We start from the raw sequence: 19,838 nt of genomic DNA on the forward strand, positions 1-19,838 counted from the left end.
TGGCAGAGAGTCGGGATAAACGGGTCCTTTTCGGAATGGGAGGCAGTGACTAGTGGAGTGCCGCAGGGCTTAGTGCTGGGACCCCAGCTCTTTACAATATACATTAATGATTTGGATGAAGGAATTGAGTGTAATATCTCCAAGTTTGCAGATGACACTAAACTGAATGGCGGTGTGAGCTGTGAGGAGGACGCCAAGAGGCTGCAGGGTGATTTGGACAGGTTAGGTGAGTGGGCAAATGCATGGCAGATGCAGTATAATGTGGATAAATGTGAGGTTATCCACTTTGGTGGCAAAAACATGAAGGCAGAATTTTATCTGAATGGTGGAAGATTAGAAAAAGGGGAGGTGCAGCAAAACCTGGGTGTCATGGTTCATCAGTCATTGAAAGTTGGTATGCAAGTACAGCAGGTAGTGAAGAAGGCAAATGGCATGTTGGCCTTCATAGCTAGGGAATTTGAGTATAGGACCAGGGAGGTCTTAGTGCAACTGTACAGGGCCTTGGTGAGGCATCACCTAAAATATTGTGTTCAGTTTTGGTCTCCTAATCTGAGGAAGGACGTTCTTGCTATTGAGGGAATGCAGCGAAGGTTCACCAGACTGATTCCAGGGATGGCTGGGCTGACATATGAGGAGAGACTGGATCAACTGGGCCTTTATACATTGGAGTTTAGAAGGATGAGAGGGGATCTCAGAAACGTATAAGCTTCTGACGGGACGGAACAGGTTAGATGCGGGAAGAATGTTCCCAATGTTGGGGAAGTCCAGAACCAGGGGACACAGTCTTAGGATAAGGGGTAGGCCATTTAGGACTGAGATGAGGAGAAACTTCTTCACTCAGAGTTGTTAACCTGTGGAATTCCCTGCCGCAGAGAGTTGTTGATGCCAGTTCGTTAGATATATTCAAGAGGGAGTTAGATATGGCCCTTACGGCTAAAGGGATCATGGAGAGAAAGCGGGAAAGGGGTACTGAGGTGAATGATCAGCCATGATCATATTGAATGGTGGTGCAGGCTCGAAGGGCCGAATGGCCTACTCCTGCACCTATTTCTATGGAACTGGACCAAGACCGTCTGGACATGTCAGAGGCAAATCTGGCTGAGCTCGGCGACTTCCATCTCATCACTTTGGGATGAACCGGAGGGGAAAGAATGATGTCCTCACCCTCTGTACCATCCAGTCCTTCAAGGTGGGACACATTTCAACTGTGGGTAGGGCAATTACCCATGTGCAAGCAGAAAAAACATACACACAATGCTTCAGTGGGAACAGATTAGTGCTGGGACATTGAAAACAAACCAAAGCCAACAAGCCCAAATGATAAAATAGCTTTATTATGGACAGGATGACAATATATTGTAGAGGCTGACAAACCTTACTCATGAAAAACACTTTGCAGTGGAAAAAATTCCAGCTGAGCGGAGTCTTTTCTCTGAAAGTCAGATAGTTCTTTTCCTGCAGTGGGAGAACTGGACCCAAGTAGTCAGAGTGGGGCATTTAAACATGGGTGGGGTTGCTGGGGAAATCGTGCAACTCAGTCACCGTGTAAATGAAGAGTATTAAAAGGCTTTGTGGCCACTGAATTTCATTAGTGGAGTAATGATACAGGTGGATATATGTGGCTCCTTGAGGAAGGAATGGAGAAACACCTTTTAAAAGCCAGCCAAAACAAAAACCCAGAGTGACTTTTCAGCTTATGTTCACGATGCTAATCAAAGGAAAAGGAACAAAGTTACCAAAGGGGATCAGTCAGATGGAAGAAATGAAGACCCCATGGGTTCAGGCTGAAAAGCCTCTTCAGTCCTTCGATTTGATTGATTGCACACTTGACTACCACACGCAAACTGAAAGAGCAATGAATTTTACTTGAGATAACAGCTCATTTAACGATAAACGTCAGATAAAAATCCATTATTTTAAACAGTGGAGTCATTGCTATGAAGACAATTAATCATTGTTACGTTGAAATTTCATGGCAACATTGACAGGATGCATTGCATCACTTTCGTCAATAACTATCTAAAGATCAGGAGCCTCAGCTAAATTTACACACTGCAAATGTATCATTTTCTGAAATATGGGATTTTTATTACCAATAAATCTATCAATCACTTTCCATTTCAGAAAAGAGATGGGTACATCATAGAATAACAATCAGCTTTTTACAAGAAAATTAGCTTTTAGTAGGTATCAAATAACCATGATGTTTAGAAGCCTCTGCTGTACAGTTCCACCGAAACATGATCGCTGTTTTTAAATGCAGGTAGACATAACAAATGTGTCCAATACACATATCAAACTCTTCCTCGCTGCATTAGCACCCCTTCCTCCAAATACAACCACTGTCAGTATTAAAGATGGCCCATTTTGAGATACTTTATATGCGCATTTATTAATTTCTAAAAAATCTATTTCCCTTCTTAAATAGTTTGCTACTGGACCAGGAAATGGAAAATTATAGCAAGCTAACTTTAAAGCAGGATTCCCAATTTGAAAAACCGAACAGCTGCAACTGTTGACCAATGCCAAACATATCCAATGGTTAAACTTATATATTTTTTTAAAGTAAGGAACTGGTTAGTTCAAATTAAAGCCAATTGTTTTCTTCTCCAGCACAAAGAAATCGTTGCTGTAAAATTATCTTGCTGTCGCATCCAGCAGTATTCAGTGGCAGCCAACACAACGCCACTCCAAACAGATGGCGTGTCACATGAAAATCGGATCAGTAAAATCTCTTAGCAAAATAGCGCAGTGATACATTCTATTCCCATACCACCACCCACGGTACACATACCAGTCCAAGGAAGTGTTAATGCCAAGATTTATGAATTACAAAAAAATACCCAAAAATAAAACGCCCCAACACAATAATACCATGAAACATTCCATTGCCGTGTTTACAATGTGTAGTCTTCAGGCCATCTGAAATTAAAACGCATGTTTTGTGAGAGCACTAGACATTCAAATACCCGATGTTAAAAGAATTAAAGTCCCATTTTTTTTTTAAAAAGACAAAAATCTACTACTGTGTTTAAAAAGAAAGTATACCTGTATATAACTGTACTTAAAAATGTCAGTGTTTATGTAAGTGCTAAACAAATACCGTAAACGTATAATTATACACAACTTCGAACGAAGTGTAGCTGTACGTAATTAAATTTACTGATGATCCAAATTTACCTTAAAAACTTTAAAAGTGGTCTTTGAGAAAGGAGTTGACGGATCACACAGGCTGCTGGCACAAGTCTAATACAGTCAGGCAGCTAGAACAATAATCGACTACAGATATTGTATCCCATATGTAAACATTCAGCTTTTATTGTACAATTGTTTAAGAGGTTTTCTTTTTGTTGTTTAGCAAATGTTTGGCATCTTGTCTCCGAAAATACTCTAACGTTGGACTTTCTACATCTCCCTTTAACCTGGAGTCACTGTACTTGCTGCAGCTTGGTGCTCCACTCCACTGGCATTCCTTGCTATGTCAAATAACTTAGCTGCCCAGCACAGAGAACAGACTTTTGCCTTTCATACAGGTGTTGCCAGGTGTGTTTTGAGTTCTCTAAAAACGGGAAATATACCCCAGCCCAGCTTTATCCAGGCCGGCCTGGATAAACAGGGCAGCCCCAGGATTACAGAAATTAACTTAAGGAAACACTGAACAGCAAATCCCTCGGACCGTAACACAGTTGGGCTCAGAGCAGCCTGAACAAACCAGGTGAAAAGAAACTTGCAGAAAATACAAGTGCTTCAGAACTGTAGGCTCTGCAACCCAAGTGACAGGACTGCTGGGCAGCAAAGGATATCCCTATGTCTGGCAGTGTCATAGACACTAATTGATAAGAGAGGGTCTGAAGTACTATACAGAAAACTGTCATACAAATACTTTAGCCAGTGCATCTGCCCCGGCACTGGCAATGTAACATTTGGAAGGATGGAATGCCACATCATGGATGGACTCATCCAACTTTTTACGATGTGCAGTGAATTCCTGAATACATGTCTTGGTCTCCAGGCTCCACAAACGAATTGAAGAGTCATGACCTTTGAAAGGGGGGGAGAAAAAACACCATCAGTTGGTTAATGATAATACGCAACAGAAACTTTTGAAAAGTCAGGGTTATTTTCTTGGTAAGCCATGCAGGGAAACCCATCACCGTGTTGAACAGTCTCTGAACCAAACTAATAAGAGATCAACACAAGCGAGTTCCCACTTTTATGGTATGGTGTGCCATTTCCCCAAGTCCCAAGAACCTGGGTGCAGATTGGCAAGAGCAGAGTAATCCCTGTGTGCAGGGGTACTCTGCTGGAGTTTAACTGGTTAAAGCTAGCAGAAAGCATTGGTTAGCCACCTACTGCTTGTCCAACTCGACCCTTTAGAGTATTGGTTTATAGGGAAGAATGCCAGCCTCTACTCCTCTGACTCCCATTAACCAGCCATGCTGACTGGTCAATTGTCAAAACTGCCCTGCAGGCCTGCCTGTCAAAGGTACTGGATTATCAAGTTTGGTTCACATTTTCCCATTAATAGATGCACCATCTTCAAGCCAACTCAAGCACAAAGAACTCCTACTTATCGCTCCCTCCCTCCAAAGGAGATAGTCACTACTTGATCAATCGTGAATTAACAAGGGCAGGTTTTAGCTGTTGCTAGGCCGACAACAGGTAGCAAGGATTCCCTCCCAAAGGCATGCTGCATCATCAACAACATAGGCAGCCCGCGAAATCGAGGAAGACTTGCTTCCACTCTAAAAGCGAGTTCTCAGGTGACTGAATAGTCCGATGCAGGAATTACAGTCTCTGTCGCTGGTGGGACAGATAATCGTTGAGGGAAGGGGAGGGTGGGACTGGTTTGCCGCACGCTCCTTCCGCTGCCTGTACTTGGTTTCTGCATGCTCTCGGTGACGAGACTCGAGGTGCTCAGCGCCCTCCCGGATGCACTTCCTCCACTTAGGGCGGTCTTGGGCCAGGGACTCCCAGGTGTCAGTGGGGATGTTGCACTTCATCAAGGAGGCTTTGAGGGTGTCCTTGAAACGTTTCCTCTGCCCACCTGGGGCTCGTTTGTCATTTAGAAGTTCCGAGTAGAGTACTTGCTTTGGGAGTCTCGTGTCAGGCATGCGGACAATGTGGCCCGACCAACGGAGCTGGTCAAGTGTGGTCAGTGCTTCGATGCTGGGAATGTTGGCCTGAGAACACTGATGTTGGATGGTGCATGCTCTATCGCTGACCTCCTGACCAGAGGTTGGAGGCCCACGATCATCTATCAAATGGTATTTCCACCAGTGGCAGGTGCAGAGCTTTAACACTAACTTTGTAACCCAATCAAAGGCTGGCACCGAACTCTGGATGTGAGCTCAACCTTCAGGTATTACTTTATAGAAGCTCTCGCCCCCAGCAGCAGAGTTTCCTCTAACTCGATGAAGGATAGCTGTCCTCAGTGAGGTAGACGGACAAAATATAGAACAGCTTCCAATGTGCCAGCCACCTTCATGTCCTCGACATCAAGTCCAAGTCACGTGGCAGGCTTACTTGTCACCAAGACATGTCTGCGGAGATGCTGACTCACCCTCCTTCCTGCGTCCTTTCTTCTTTTTGCCACAATTCACCTCATACATGGACCGAAGGAAGCCCTCTCATTTATGCCAAGCAGCTTAAACCTACAAAAGAGCGCTGCTTGGACATGCATCTAGTCTGCCACAAACTTCATCTACATTGGGACTTCTTGGTCATTAAAGAGCAGTAAGACTATGCACAAGCTACAGTTGCCAGCCACCAGGACCTCCAGGTATCAATATGAAACAATTGGACCCATGTCCCTTGTATTTTCTAATTCATATATTTGGGACCCCTTTTGAGCCATGCAGAGATGCAATACCACAGTTGGGACAACCACTACAATATCCCACTAGTTAGTTTATTGTTCAAGTTGATTAATGCAATGGATCATATTCCTGGAAAAGGAGCACAATTCTTTCAGGAACATCTGAGGCAGACAATCTAACACCATTCATACAAGACCATCCAAGACATTCATTGAAGACAATGAACAAGACGAGTAACGGTGAAGAATCATGCCTCACTCCCCTTTCAGGAGCTACAGGCTCAGTGAGTCTCCAATCTAGCTTTGCTTGGATGCTGGAGCTGCAGCAAGCATGCCAGATGTACTCCAAGATTGGGACAGGCACTCTTGTAGCTTCCAGCTTTTACAGGGGGCATCAGATGTGCACACTCAGATAATAAAGGTATCAAAAGTAATGTGACTTGGTGTATTTTGTAGGTACTTACTGCCAGACATCAGATACAAGCCATTTGGATCTACAGCTAAACTTGTGACAGCATCCAAATGGGCTACCATTGAATGAAGAATCTTTCCTGAAAATAAACACAGTAGGCATATATTAGAGTAGGATGATCAAAGTTACAGTACAGGAGGAGGCCACTTCGCTCTTCAACTGCAGCTATCTACTGTAATCCCATTTCCCTATATCATTTTTATATTCTAATATCACATTACAGATGAGTACATATCTAGGCTGATACTTAAGTGAAATAGTTAGCTACTACTGGGCAGTCCCTCGTTACGAGTATGACTCTCTTCACACCAAAAAAAAATGGACTCACAGGTGTTACAATGAGTTACATCTTAAAGGGTGGAAGATGCCTGTGCGTGGATTTTTTTTAATGTGTGGTGACCGTTGCATATCAGCCACCACACGGGCTTGAGAGAGCTAGGTCTGCATGGTTATAGGTGCCAACTTTTGGATGGTATGTTAAACTGAGGTAACACCTGCCTGTTCGGATAGATGTAAAAGTTCCCATGGCACTATTCAAATTGGAGTAGTACATCCTGACAACTAACTGCATAGATAACTATTTGCATAGTTAATAGTTGATTGAATCTGGGAACAACTGTTTGACTGGAAACAGGTTTCGAAGGGGCAGGGCTCTGATGTACACTCAACCGAGAGCTCAGTAGCCAGATGTTACTGATTCTGAAGACCTTCACCAGTTCATTCGTTCTTCTGGGTTCAAGATGGTTAAGTGAATCTTTCTGTATAAATTTAATGTTATGGATGCTGGTTCGGGTTTTATATTAATAAGCAAGTTAGCAACATATTTTGTGTTTTGTTATTTTTGTACAGGAGGAAGTTGACATTTCAACTCTCAGTAAATGAAATCTGCTGTATTGATTTCATTCTGCTATTTAACCTTTAATAATCTGATTTGTATTTGACAGCCAAGTCACATGGTCTTCCACAAGCCAAAGACTAAGCAAATGAGAGGTCTACCATTAAATCAGTCCGCTATTACTGTTCAAACTCTGGGCAAAGTTGCATTACCACATATTCTGCTTGTAAAGTTTCACTCCAGTTCAGAAGGACTCACTTACATGAGTGGTCTTTGGCAAAAGCAGGGAGGAATAGCTAAGCAAAGCCTACAAACATCTAATACTTAATATAGTTATCAACTGAGAATCAACTCATGGTCTTTATAGTGTGCGATTCTTTATATTTTCCAAGGGAGCAACACATTAGGGAATGTCTTTAAAAAGCTGTATTTGTGTTAGGATTGGAGAATATATTCATAATTTTTTATTCACGATAATATTGTGCACCAGTTGTACAATGAAATAAAAATGTTGCCAAACATTTATTCAAGGAGGTGGTCCTTTTAAAAGTCAATTCCACTTCACCTTTTGATTACTCTTTGTCTCCTTATTCAGGCACTGTGCTCTTGGTCTATTTACTTCTCTATGATGTCTCTTAAAATAAAGCACTCCAGTACGCCTTGCATAACTTCAACGGTTTTTCTTCTAAATGTGCCACAATTACAATTCAATTTTGGCATTAAACACATCAAACCTAACTACACAATAATCACTTCAGGTAATAAACATTCTTACTTGCAGTTAATATTAAAACTTTACAAAGCAATGCACACAATGAATTACTGTTTGAAGGGAAGTGGCTGTTATGCAAACGCAAACCAGCCTCTCGTGACCGACCTTTCTCTTTAATTTAGGAGACGCAAACTTCCCAATGGTCATCAGACTAACATTCTCTGGAGCCTCCCGACTGCCCCAGTCACACTCACCATTTGCTGTTGTTGCAGTGATCTTGTGCACTGCAGGACACAAGACTTGCAATACAACATGAACTTCACATGAACTGCAAGCTTGGCATGCGTAGCGAGATCCCCTGGGCAAAGTACACTTTGATATTGAGTGCCACCCTACGTCGCCTATGCCAGATTTAATATAATATAATCATTGAGATAAAAGCAGACATTGTGATGCTGGAGCTGAAACATGATTGGTGTTACAGACCAAGAGACCTGAATACCAGGCCAGACAGAAGATGCCCTCAATGTTCAGCCTCAAATGGTTTGTGCAGTTCCTTTGCCCCCAGTGCAAGTTCATGTTCAAGGCCGGTTTAGATGGCCTTTCTGGATACACCAATGAAGTGCAGTAATGGCCCCATTCTTGAACATTTCCTTGGAATTAAATTTAACTCCCTCACATCAGGATGAGTCAATAGCCTTTCCATCCAAGATGGAGAAAATAAAACAAACTTTTTCTGGCCTTTGGGCACCTTCTCTCTGATCTGAGGAACGGAAAATTCCTACATCATTCCGGTAAACAATTGCTGAGAGAATTCTCTGACTGTCCTGAAACACTATCCTCAATGGCAGTTATCTCAGAACATGCTCATACACTTTCCCTTTGTCCAGGCATCAGACAAGAACAAGGTCTCACTTATTTGGAAAATGTTGCATCTGGTCTCCACTGGTGTCCATCGCATCAGTACTGGGATAAGCAGTAATTGCTGGTGAGCAGGGAGGCTGAGACAAGTGCCAAGAGCAGCCAATTCTGGCTCTTGGTCCTCTTCCTCATTTAGCTTTTTTCTTGAATCAAGGCACCACCAAAGAAACTTCATCTAATCCCTCAGATGGATGTCTAATCACGTGAGACGGACAAGCCACTTTAGAAGCTGGGGATCTCCTTGGGACTGGTCACATTTCTTCTGAATCTTCAGCATCATCCCCACTTGTTTATCAAGAGCGTTTTCTTTGCAAAGGGCACTTCTGAAAGCTTTTCCCTGGGTACACATAACCCTGTGGGAAAGCACCTTCCTTAATGGCACTACCGAGTTCAGTGACTCGCCAGGTAATGACAGAGCACTGAAGGAGATGCATGCAACACAAGTTTTTAAAGAACAAAAAGGGGGATTGAAAGCTCTATTGTTAATGGAATGCTTGACATGGGAGAAACATAGAAAATAGGACCATTCGGCCCTTCAAGCCTGCACCACCATACAACATGATCACGGCTGATCTTCCCTCTCAACACCATATTCTCGCTTTCTCCCCATACCCCTTGATGCTTTTTGTGTCTAGAAATCTATCTATCTCCTTCTTAAATATATTCAGTGACTTGGCCTCCACGGCTTTCTGTGGTAGAGAATTCCACAGGTTCACCACCCTCTGAGTAAAAAAATTTCTCCTTATCTCGGTCCTAAATTTCCTACCCCGTATCCTGAGACTGTGACCCCTTGTTCTAGACTTCCCAACCCGGGAAAACATCCTCCCCGCATCCAGTCTATCCAACCCAGTCAGAATTTTATACATTTCAATGAGATCCCCTCTCATTCTTCTAAGCTCCAGCGAATACAGGCCTAGTCGACCCAATCTCTCCTCATACGACAGTCCTGCCATCCCAGGAATCAGTCTGGTGAACCTTCGCTGCACTCCCTCTATGGCAAGTATATCCTTTCTTAGGTAAGGAGACCAAAACTGCACACAATACTCCAGGTGCGGTCTCACCAAGGCCCTGTATAACTGTATTAAGACATCCTTGCACCTGTACTCAAATCCTCTTGCAATGAAGGCCAACATACCATTTGCCTTCCTAACTGCTTGCTGCACCGGCATGTTTGCTGTCAATGACTGGTGTACAAGGACACCCAGGTCCCTCTGTACATCAACATTTCCCAAGTCATCACCATTTAAATAATACTTTGTCCTTATGTTTTTCACATTTATCCACGTTATACTGCATCTGCCATGTATTTGACCACTCACTCAACCTATCCAAATCGCCTTGCAGCGTCTTTGCATCCTCCTCACAACTCACAATCCCACCTAGTTTTGTGTCGTCAGCAAACTTTGGTTCCCTCATACAAATCATTTATATATATATGAAGAGAGAGAAAGTCTGGACAATCAAAAGACACAAGTCCCAGCAAACAACATCACAACAAACAGTACAAAATGACTATTTTCCTACCTGTATTATTGTCAAAGAATTTTATGTGTCTGTCCTCATGGGCTGTGATAGTAACGGGAAGCGTAGGATGACTAATGACTTTATTAATCTGACATGTAGATGAAGCTGTACGGGCAAATAAGGGGGAAATAAGTTAACAACTTGTGACATTACCTAGATTCTTATTTCAACGATGATTCATTTTGCTGACTACATTTTAAAAACAGTTGTAAAATGTAAACGTTCATATTAATTCAGACATACATGCTTCTCATGGATGGAGTGTGACTGTAATAATCCTTGGCACCATACACAAGTATGCTAACCCCGGGCAGGATGCACAATGGGCCTGTACTACTGGAGCTCACTATAAAATCAACTGTATTGCCAGGGACGGAAACTGTCGGGAAAATGGGACCAAATTCCAAGTGTAGTTTGGACGGGAAGCCTTTTTATTGCTCCCGAAAGACAAAGATGTATGCTGGAATAGCTTCTCTACTGTGGCCAATGGCTGTTCATATGGGAGCCTAAACAGCAAGCATCAAGAGAATGTTTTGCAATGGGATGGGGGAGGGAGGGTACCACAGTACAGCCTGGCCTCGCCATATCCCAAGCCTCCATTACTCACATTCCCCAGCAGGGGTCATTAGATAACTACCAGGAGCATCGACCCTGGTTAATAGTATTCTACCCTAGCCCAGGGACATTAAGGCTAATTATAATGTCCTATTGCTCCCCCATGGCCAAGATCAACTAACAGGGCACAGATCATAGATTGAAACAAGGACCCTTCCTCCTGAGCTGTACACCAGGCAGCACATTTGCTCATCGAGGCATCAGAACTCTCCATTTCAAAGAGCGCTGTAGTTTAAATGGGGATATTTCAGACATGCGCAGACAAGGATTCAAAGTGCAGCCGTATAATTTCTTGTAAAGTTATGTAAAATATTTAGTGAAACTTCTAAATACGTTCATAAAGGATTATGTAAATTAATTTTTCAGCAACGGACTAGTAAAAGGGCAGAGGCATTGCAGCACGGAGGAGTAGAACAGGGGTTTGTGCCACAATCTCCCACACTGTTACCAATCTCAGCCGTTACATTATAAGGAGACAAGGAGCAGCCACCACATGCACCCTGATAGAGGGAGACTAAAATCACAGGGAGATTCACTGCTGGCCACTCTCACACCCTTCCAAAGTAGCACTGGCAGGGGCCCGAGAGCAGGACACTGGCACTTCTCATCCTGTATGATGCAAAGCATGTGGAGAATATAGAAAATATTATAAAGAAGATCTGCAAAACATATAAAGTAACTCATATACATTTACATTTCTTGGTAGGCAGCCAAAACCCCATGCTTAACTTGATCCACACACTCTGATTATGGACTTTTGCCTTTCAAAGCTGAAATGTCTTACCTAAAGAAGGGAATTCTTACCCAAACCTCTGCCAAATAAATAGTTAAAGTTTTTAAACAAATTTTAAAAAAAAAATTATTGCTCCAAAACCTACACGATTAGTGCTGGAGCATGGAACTCTTCCCATTTCAAGACCTAGTGTCAACACAGAGGTCCAGTATAACACAGTAATGCTCCTTCACCTTTCATTTCTGATTAGAATGCAGATTACAAGGTGATTAGGATAGAAGTGTTTAAAATTAACAATGGTTGGGGCACGGTAGATAGAAGCTGGTGAGCTCTTTGCTAATTTCAATTTCCATTTAAACTACACTTACTTTCCTCCCTCTCCAACACTTAATTTTAGAGACTACAGTAAAGTGGCAATATGTTGAATGAAAATGTAATCTGAATAAATTGCAGGGGACTTGTAGACCATTTCCAGTCATTGAAAAGTCCAGAACGAGGAGCCACTGACACAAGATTAACTGCAAGAGATTTAGAACAGAGAGCAAGAGGAACTTTTCCCGCCAAGAGTTATGAATAATGTTCCCTCTCAGCTGCTCTGCTGGTCCCGCGCAGTTACGTTTCGCACATGTTGTGACTGGGCAGCGCACCCAAAGAAAATTTGTGAGGCTATAAAATTCACTTTGAATTGAGACAGAAACTAAGTCAACATTCAAGATTATATTGGTTCGGTGGATGAAGGAAAAGGGTGTAAAAGTGCTTCATATTTGCTTATATGGAGGGTAAACATCAACGTGGACTGGTTAGACCGGTTTCTGTGATACAATCCCTCTGCATTTCTAATGCGCAGTGGACCATGTCCATGCGGAGCTGGATTGAGTCCTGGTCAAACACATTTCCCATGGGACACTTGCAGCCAGAAAACAAAAGGAAACTTTCATCCCAGTTTGGGACAGATTTCAACCCCGGTCCCAGAGACAAAAGGCCAGTGTCTGACCCTTACCGCTTACTGTAAGCCTGAATCCACCCAAGCACAGGCAAAATACCAACATTTTGCTGTTAAAGGCAGTGAGATATCCAGCAAATTAAATTAGTGAGCAATTTATTCAGATTACATTTTCATTCAACAGATTGCCAAGTGCCTGTTAATAACTATAGCTTAGCTTCATCTAAATAAGAGTGGGGAATGGCATCACAAGTGCAATTTAAATGAAAATTCGAGTTAGCCAAAGCTCACAAGCCAGACAATATACTGTCCCCAAAATTAGCCGCCAGCGATTACTGTTCCAGAATCACCTCCTTTTTACAATGCAACCTATAATGTTGCCCATTTTGCATTATCTGACAAGCTGGAGATTCCACCTCCAGAAAACATACCATCAATACTGGACTCAAAGGTGAGGAATCGCTGACACGTCTCCATGTCAAATATGCTCGTCTGTCCATTCACAAAAGACGACACCAAATGAGAAGGATCACTGCAGACTACGTCCACAGAGGTAGGGATTCCAAATTCTGCAGGAGAAAAATAAAACTGTCTACATTACACTAAAATAATTTGTATTTTTTATGCTGCAAATACCAGCGTGTAGTTAACATTTAGTCAAACTGAATCTGCAATTACAAGAAATTCTAATTAGATTCAAATGTGGATAATTTTCCACAATCATTTTAATGGATGTAAAGTCTTGGGCACTGGATGCCCAGATTTCTAGTAATCACACCCAGGAGTTGGGGGGGTTGCGTAGGGGAAGGCTCCCCCACCTGGAGTATGGACTCAAATCATTACCAGTAGGTGCTGCACAAACTATACTTGCTAATCGTGGACACAGGCCAATTTTCCTTTAACTAAGAGATTGAATTTGAAACTATAAAATGCTCTTGATTTTAATGGCTGCAGATGGAAACATCTGGCAATGGTTTGAGCAAAAATATCACAGTATTCAACGAATTATCTGAAATGCAACTGATTTTGGTAACTATCTATATTTAATGCATTAAAAAAACACTAATGTCTGTGTGCACTTCCCGTCAAAGTTTCCTATTATAAAACTCCTATGTTAACATCATTAATGGAAACTGCCTATTTAAACTTGACCATTCACCAGCATGGGCATTGGAAATAAATCGGCAATTTTCATTAGAAATGTAGGCATAGGAATTTATAAGGAAAAAATAAAAATAAGGAGGATGTACGATTTTAAAATGCAGGCCGAATTCCATCTGCGCACCCTGGTCCAACCATCCCCCATCCTCTAACCTCGCTTCACCCGAAGACGACACTTGTTCTCAACTCCCCGTGTGCAACGCCACAAGAGACCAACTTGCGAAAAATGATTTATTGTTGAAGCAAACGAAGCCCATACCTCGATTCTCATTAAATATGCCAAGTGATGGTGCTATTTCAGTGGGGTTCCACAGCCGTACAGTACCATCAGCTGAACAGGACAATAAACGTTGATGTGCTGCACTGTACACCAAACCCCAAACTGCGTCGCTGTGACCTTCCAAAACACCTCGTAACACAGAAGGATCTGCAAGCAAACAGTTTCTTAGTATGGACTAGTAAAAACGCTCATCCTCGGGTTTTCTTTCCACTCCGGTTTCCCCCTCGTACCCTCCTCCTTTGAAAGCTACAATTCATGACACACCACTTTTTGTCTGACACTGCGTTAGAGACGATTTCTAGACATTTAATAACACAAGTACAAGCCTGGATGCTGCGGGCTAACTCATTATGTGAAGGACAATTAAATGAGGGGAAAAAGGGTCTTAAAGGAAATACGTGAGTAAATTACAGGTGCTCTGGCAATAATCTTCCAAAGCGCTCTCGATTCAGGAATTGTCCCTTTGATTGGAAAACTGCAAATGTAACTCCATTATTTAAGAAAGGGGAGAGAGAAACCAGGAAATTATAGACTGGTTAGCCCAACATCTGTTGTGGGGAAGATATTGGAATCTATAATTAAGGACAGAGTGACTGAGCACTTGGAGCTGATTAGAGAGAGCCAACATAGATTTGGAAAGGGCAGGTCATGTTCAACAAACCCAACTGAATTTTGTAAGTAAAGCAGTAGACAAGGGAAATGTCAATGGATGTAGTTTACATGGACCCCAGAAGGCATTCGATAAGGTTCCACATCAGAGACTGTCAGCTAAAATTAAAGCTCCTGGAATTGAAGGCATATTATTGGCCTGGTTAGGGTTAGAGTTTGGATAGGCGGTAGAAGACAGAGTAGGGATAATGGGTATGCGTTCGAATTGGAAGGAAGTGATTAGTAGTGTCCCAAAATGGTCTGTGCTGGGGCCTCAATTATTCACTATATTTATTAATGACAGATAACACAATAGAGAGCCATATATCCTAGTTTGCAAATATAGATAATTTTGCATGAAAACCGCAGGAAAGGACTCAAATTAAATATTTAAAGTCACTATTTACCTAAACAGTTAACGTTTCACCCTTCAAACACCAGTTACTATACAACAGCTCAGTTGATAAAATATGTAGATATACACACCATATGAATCGTAGGGATCAATGTTAGGGCTGGGAGCATTCCAGCACTGGATTAACCCATCAGTGCCTCCACTGAAACATTGCTCTCCACTGGTGCTCATCACAACACATAGCACTGGGCCTCTATCCAACACAAAGGAAACAAAAACCACAACTGTAAATCTCTCTCCATACCTATACAGTTTGAGTAGCGTATTCTTAGCATTATAGGGAATGTACAGGTTACTCAGCCTACCTGTGAGCCCTGAACGTATATATGGGTTCAACATCCAATGCGGTACTCCTGTGGAATGAAAACAACAGAACTGTTAATTTTGTCAGTATATCCTGGCAACTCCTTTTATTATCTAGTGTTTCATAAGCTTTAACTCAAAGGGAAGTCTGGATGATGCACTCTCAGTTTGAAGCACGCCTTTACTGGAAAAAAAACGTACAAGTCTTAGCTTCAAGTCGGTCAATTTCTCCTCACGGAAATCTGACATTTTAGTCTTTCTTCACCTAATGAGCCAGGCTAAATACTCGTTATACAACAGAGCCTATGATCTCTTGTTGCTTTCAACTCCAAATATTCTCTCCTGCACAAATTTCATCCTCCCCACTGTCTCCTCTTATTTTCAAGGGCCTAAATCTTTCACTCCTTGTACAATTTTCAGGCTTTTAAAATCCTTGACCCCAAGTAGAGTTTATTTCTAGTTCAAACTATTCAAAATTGCAAGAGGCACAAGTGTAGCTGATCAATTTACTGTAAAATAATATTTTGCAAGCTATTAAAGAAAACAATTTGGCAAGTGACAGCATGAAAATTGCATACACAACTTAAAACATCACCTGCCCCCATCCTTACCGCTATCCATACCTTCTTCAGCATTCTCCCCATTAACCTCCCCAGTTCCAAACTCTTCCAAAGTTCTCTCGATTTAGGAATCATTCCTTTAGATAGGAAAATTGCACATTTCCTCCGCTATTTAAGAATGGGGAGAGGGGGAAACCATGGAATTATATACCAGTTAGCCTAACATCTGTTGTCGGGAAATTGCTAGAGTCTATAATTGAGGATAGGGTGACTGATCACCTCGAAAATTTTCAGTTGATCAGAGAGCGCCAGCATTGATTTGTGAAAGGTCATGCTTAATAAACCTGATTGAATTTTTTGAAGAGGTGACTAAAGTAGTAGACAGGGGAACTTTCTATGGATGCTACTAATATGGATTTCAAGAAAGCATTTGAGACGGATCGCTAAAGTTGAAGCTCATGGAATTGAAGGTAAACTATTGACCTGGTTAGGAAATTGGCTGAGCGGCAGGAGACAGAGTAGGGATAATGGGTAGGTACTCGAACTGGCAAGATGTGACTAGTGGTGTCCCGCAGGGATCTGTGTTGAGGCCTCAACTATTTACAGTATTTATTAACAACGTAGATGATGGCATAGAAAGTCATATATCCAAATTTGACGATGACACAAAAATAGACAGCATTGTAGGGAGCAGCACGTGCTGGAGGAGGAGAGCAACGGCAATGAAGAGGGACAGTGATTGGAGTGTGGGCTGGTACAGCAGGAGCGGCAAGGTCGGGGCGAAGGAACGGTGAGAGACTGTAGAGGGAATGATCGGGGCCCAGGAGAGGCACGAGTTTGGGGCCCAGAAGAGGCGAGGACCCAGGGGCAGCACGGGCCAGCCCACACTGCGATATGTGTGCACACTAGGTCTATGCAGCAGAGGTCTCCAGTCGTCTTGGCTAATCCTTGCCACTGGACCAAGACCTAGCTGTGTCAAGCTGGTGGCTGGTGTGCAACGGCCACCACACGTTAAAAAAAATCCATGCACAGGCATCTTCCACCCTTCAAGATTTAGTTCGGGATTTTAGGTCCTTCAATGAAACACCTGTGAACTTTTTGACGTGGAAGCAAGTCATCCTCGATTCGAGGGACAGCCTATGATGATGATGTTGATGACGAGATGAAAGCACAAAATTACAAATGGATATCGACAGATTAAGTGAATGGGCAAAACTGTGGCAAATGGATTTCAATGTAGGCAAATGTGAGGTCATCCATTTCGCACCTAAAAAGGATAGACTTTCTAAATGGTGAAAAACTAAAAAGCAACTTGGGGATCCAGGTACATAGATCATTAAAATGTCATGAACAGAAAATAATCAAAAAGGCTAATAGGATGCTGGCTTTTATATCCAGAGGACTAGAGTACAAGGGGGTAGAACTTATGCTGCAGCTACACAAAGCCCTGGTGAGACCACACCTGGAGCACTGTGAGCCGTTCTGGGCACCCCACCTTAGGAAGGATATATTGGCCTTGGAGGGAGTGTAGCGTAGGTTTATCAGAATGATAACTAGACTCCAAGGGTTAAGTTGCGAGGAAAGATGACAAAAATTAGGGTTGTATTCCCTAGAATTTAGATGGTTCAGGGTTGATCTGATCGAAGTTTAAGATATTAAGGGGAACAGATAGGGTAGATAGAGCAAACCGATTTCTGCTGGTTGAGGATTCGAGGACTAGGGGGCATAATCCAAAAATTAGAGCCACACCTTTCAGGAGTGAAATTAGGAAACACTTCTACACACAAAGGGTAGTCGAAGTTTGGAACTGTCTTCTGCATCATCTCGGTCCTAAATGGCTTATCCCTTATCTTTAGACTGTGACACCTGGTTCTGGACTTCCCCAACATCGGAACATTCTACCTGCATCTAACCTGTACTGTCCCGTCAGAATTTTATAAGTTTCTAGGAGATCCCCGCTCATTCTTCTAAATTCCAGTGAGTATAAGCCTAGTCTATCCAGTCTTTCCTCATATGTCAGTCCTGCCATCCCGGGAATCAGTCTGGTGAACCTTCGCTGCACACCCTCAATAGCAAGCACGTCCTTCCTCAGATTAGGAGACCAAAACTGCATACAATACTCAAAATGTGGTCTCACCAAGGCTCTGTACAGCTGCATTAAGACCTCCCTGTTCCTATACTCAAATCCCCTCACTATGAAGGCCAGCATGCCATATGCTTTCTTTACTGCCTGCTGTACCTGCATGCCTACCTTCAATGACTGATGTACCATAACACCCAGGTCTCATTGCACCTCCCCTTTTACTAATCTGTCACCATTCAGATAATAAACTGCCTTCCTGTTTTTGCCACCAAAGTGGATAACCTCACATTTATGCACATAATATTGCATCTGCCATGCGTTTGCCCACTCACCTAACCTGTCCAAGTCACCCTGCAGCCTCTTAGCGTCCTCCTCACAGCTCACACTGCCACCCAGCTTAGTGTCATCTGCAAACTTGGAGATATTACATTCAATTTCTTCGTCTAAATCATTAATGTATATTGTAAATAGCTGGGGTCCCAGCACTGAGCCCTGCGGCACCCCACTAGTCACTGTCTGCCATTCTGAAAAAAACCCGTTTATTCCCACTCTTTACTTCCTGTCTGCCAACCAGTTCTCTATCCACATCAATACATTACCTCCAATACCATGTGCTTTAATTTTGCACACTAATCTTTTGTGGTACCTTGTCAAAGGCCTTTTGAAAGTCCAAATACACCACATCCACTGGTTCTCCCTTACCCACTCTACTAGTTACATCCTCAAAAATTTCTAGAAGATTTGTCAAGCATAAAACTGACTTGGACCGATCCTGTCACTGCTTTCCAGATGCGCTGCTATTACATCTTCAATAATTGATTCCAGCATTTTCCCCACCACCAATGTCAGGCTAACCGGTCTTTCTCCCAACTTTTTGTGGGGTTTTACATTAGCTACCCTCCAATCCATAGGAACTGATCCCGAGTCCATGGAATGTTGGAAAATGACCATCAATGCATCTACCATTTCTAGGGCCACTTCCTTAAGTATTCTGGGATGCAAACTATGAGGCCCTGGGGATTTATTGGCCTTCAATCCTTTCAATTTCCCTAACACGATTTCCTGACTGATGAGGATTTCACTCAGTTTCCCTTTCTCGCTCGACCCTCGGTCCCCTAGTATTTTCGGGCGGTTATTCGTGTCTTCCTCAGTGAAGACAGAACCAAGGTATTTGTTCAATTTGTCTGCCATTTCTTGTTCCCCTGTATCCTTCTGTACTGTTTGATTTTGACTTAAATTTATTAATGATGAACTCTGGAAGAAATGGATTACTAATAGTCCTGAAGAACAACCCAAATTCATCCAGCTTCATGCAAGTTTTTAACATTTTGTACTTCAAGCTATATTAAGAGTGTACAGTTGTATGTCATCATTCTTACTTTTTCGCTGGGGCAGTCTTTTGTAAATTCCACAACTTCACAGTGTGATCTTCTGAGGCAGTTACCAAAACAGGTTCAACTGGGTGAAATGCAAGGCCTCTTATTCCATCAAAGTGGCTCCGTAATGTGAATTTAGGATTCCAAGTCTTTCTTAAAGCATCTTTATTATTTGAGATCTGTTATGAAACCCCAAAAACACTTCAGAAAGTAGTTAAAAAGAGAGAAATATATACAAGCTCTTAAACATTGATGAAGAATTTTTGCTTTAAATCACATTTTTCCAACTTTAGCAGAATCATACAGCACAGGAGGGCATTCAGCCCATCATGCCTGTGCCAGCTCTTTGAAAGAGCTATCCAATTAGTCCCACTCCCCTGCTCTTCCCCATAGCCAATGTTCCCTGTAAGCTGCGCAACGCTCCAGGGAACCCCGCAGC

General features: G+C 42.5%; 1 protein-coding gene across 1 annotated transcript in view; it reads right to left on the reverse strand.

Moving 5' to 3' along the window:
- Positions 1-1,316: 1,316 nt before the first annotated feature.
- The window catches only part of LOC139267010 (striatin-like), a 42,586-nt gene continuing 24,064 nt past the window's right edge, over positions 1,317-19,838 (reverse strand). Inside the window, exons 6-13 of the mRNA XM_070884642.1 lie at positions 19,403-19,578; positions 15,383-15,430; positions 15,149-15,270; positions 13,994-14,161; positions 13,005-13,142; positions 10,283-10,387; positions 6,283-6,369; positions 1,317-4,041 (exon numbers count right to left, since the gene is read on the reverse strand). Coding sequence (XP_070740743.1) covers positions 3,872-4,041; positions 6,283-6,369; positions 10,283-10,387; positions 13,005-13,142; positions 13,994-14,161; positions 15,149-15,270; positions 15,383-15,430; positions 19,403-19,578 — 1,014 coding nt within the window. The 3' untranslated portion in view covers positions 1,317-3,871. The remainder of the gene's footprint in view (positions 4,042-6,282; positions 6,370-10,282; positions 10,388-13,004; positions 13,143-13,993; positions 14,162-15,148; positions 15,271-15,382; positions 15,431-19,402; positions 19,579-19,838) is intronic.

This window comes from Pristiophorus japonicus, chromosome 7 (assembly GCF_044704955.1).
Source record: "Pristiophorus japonicus isolate sPriJap1 chromosome 7, sPriJap1.hap1, whole genome shotgun sequence".
NCBI classification, from domain to species: domain Eukaryota; kingdom Metazoa; phylum Chordata; class Chondrichthyes; family Pristiophoridae; genus Pristiophorus; species Pristiophorus japonicus.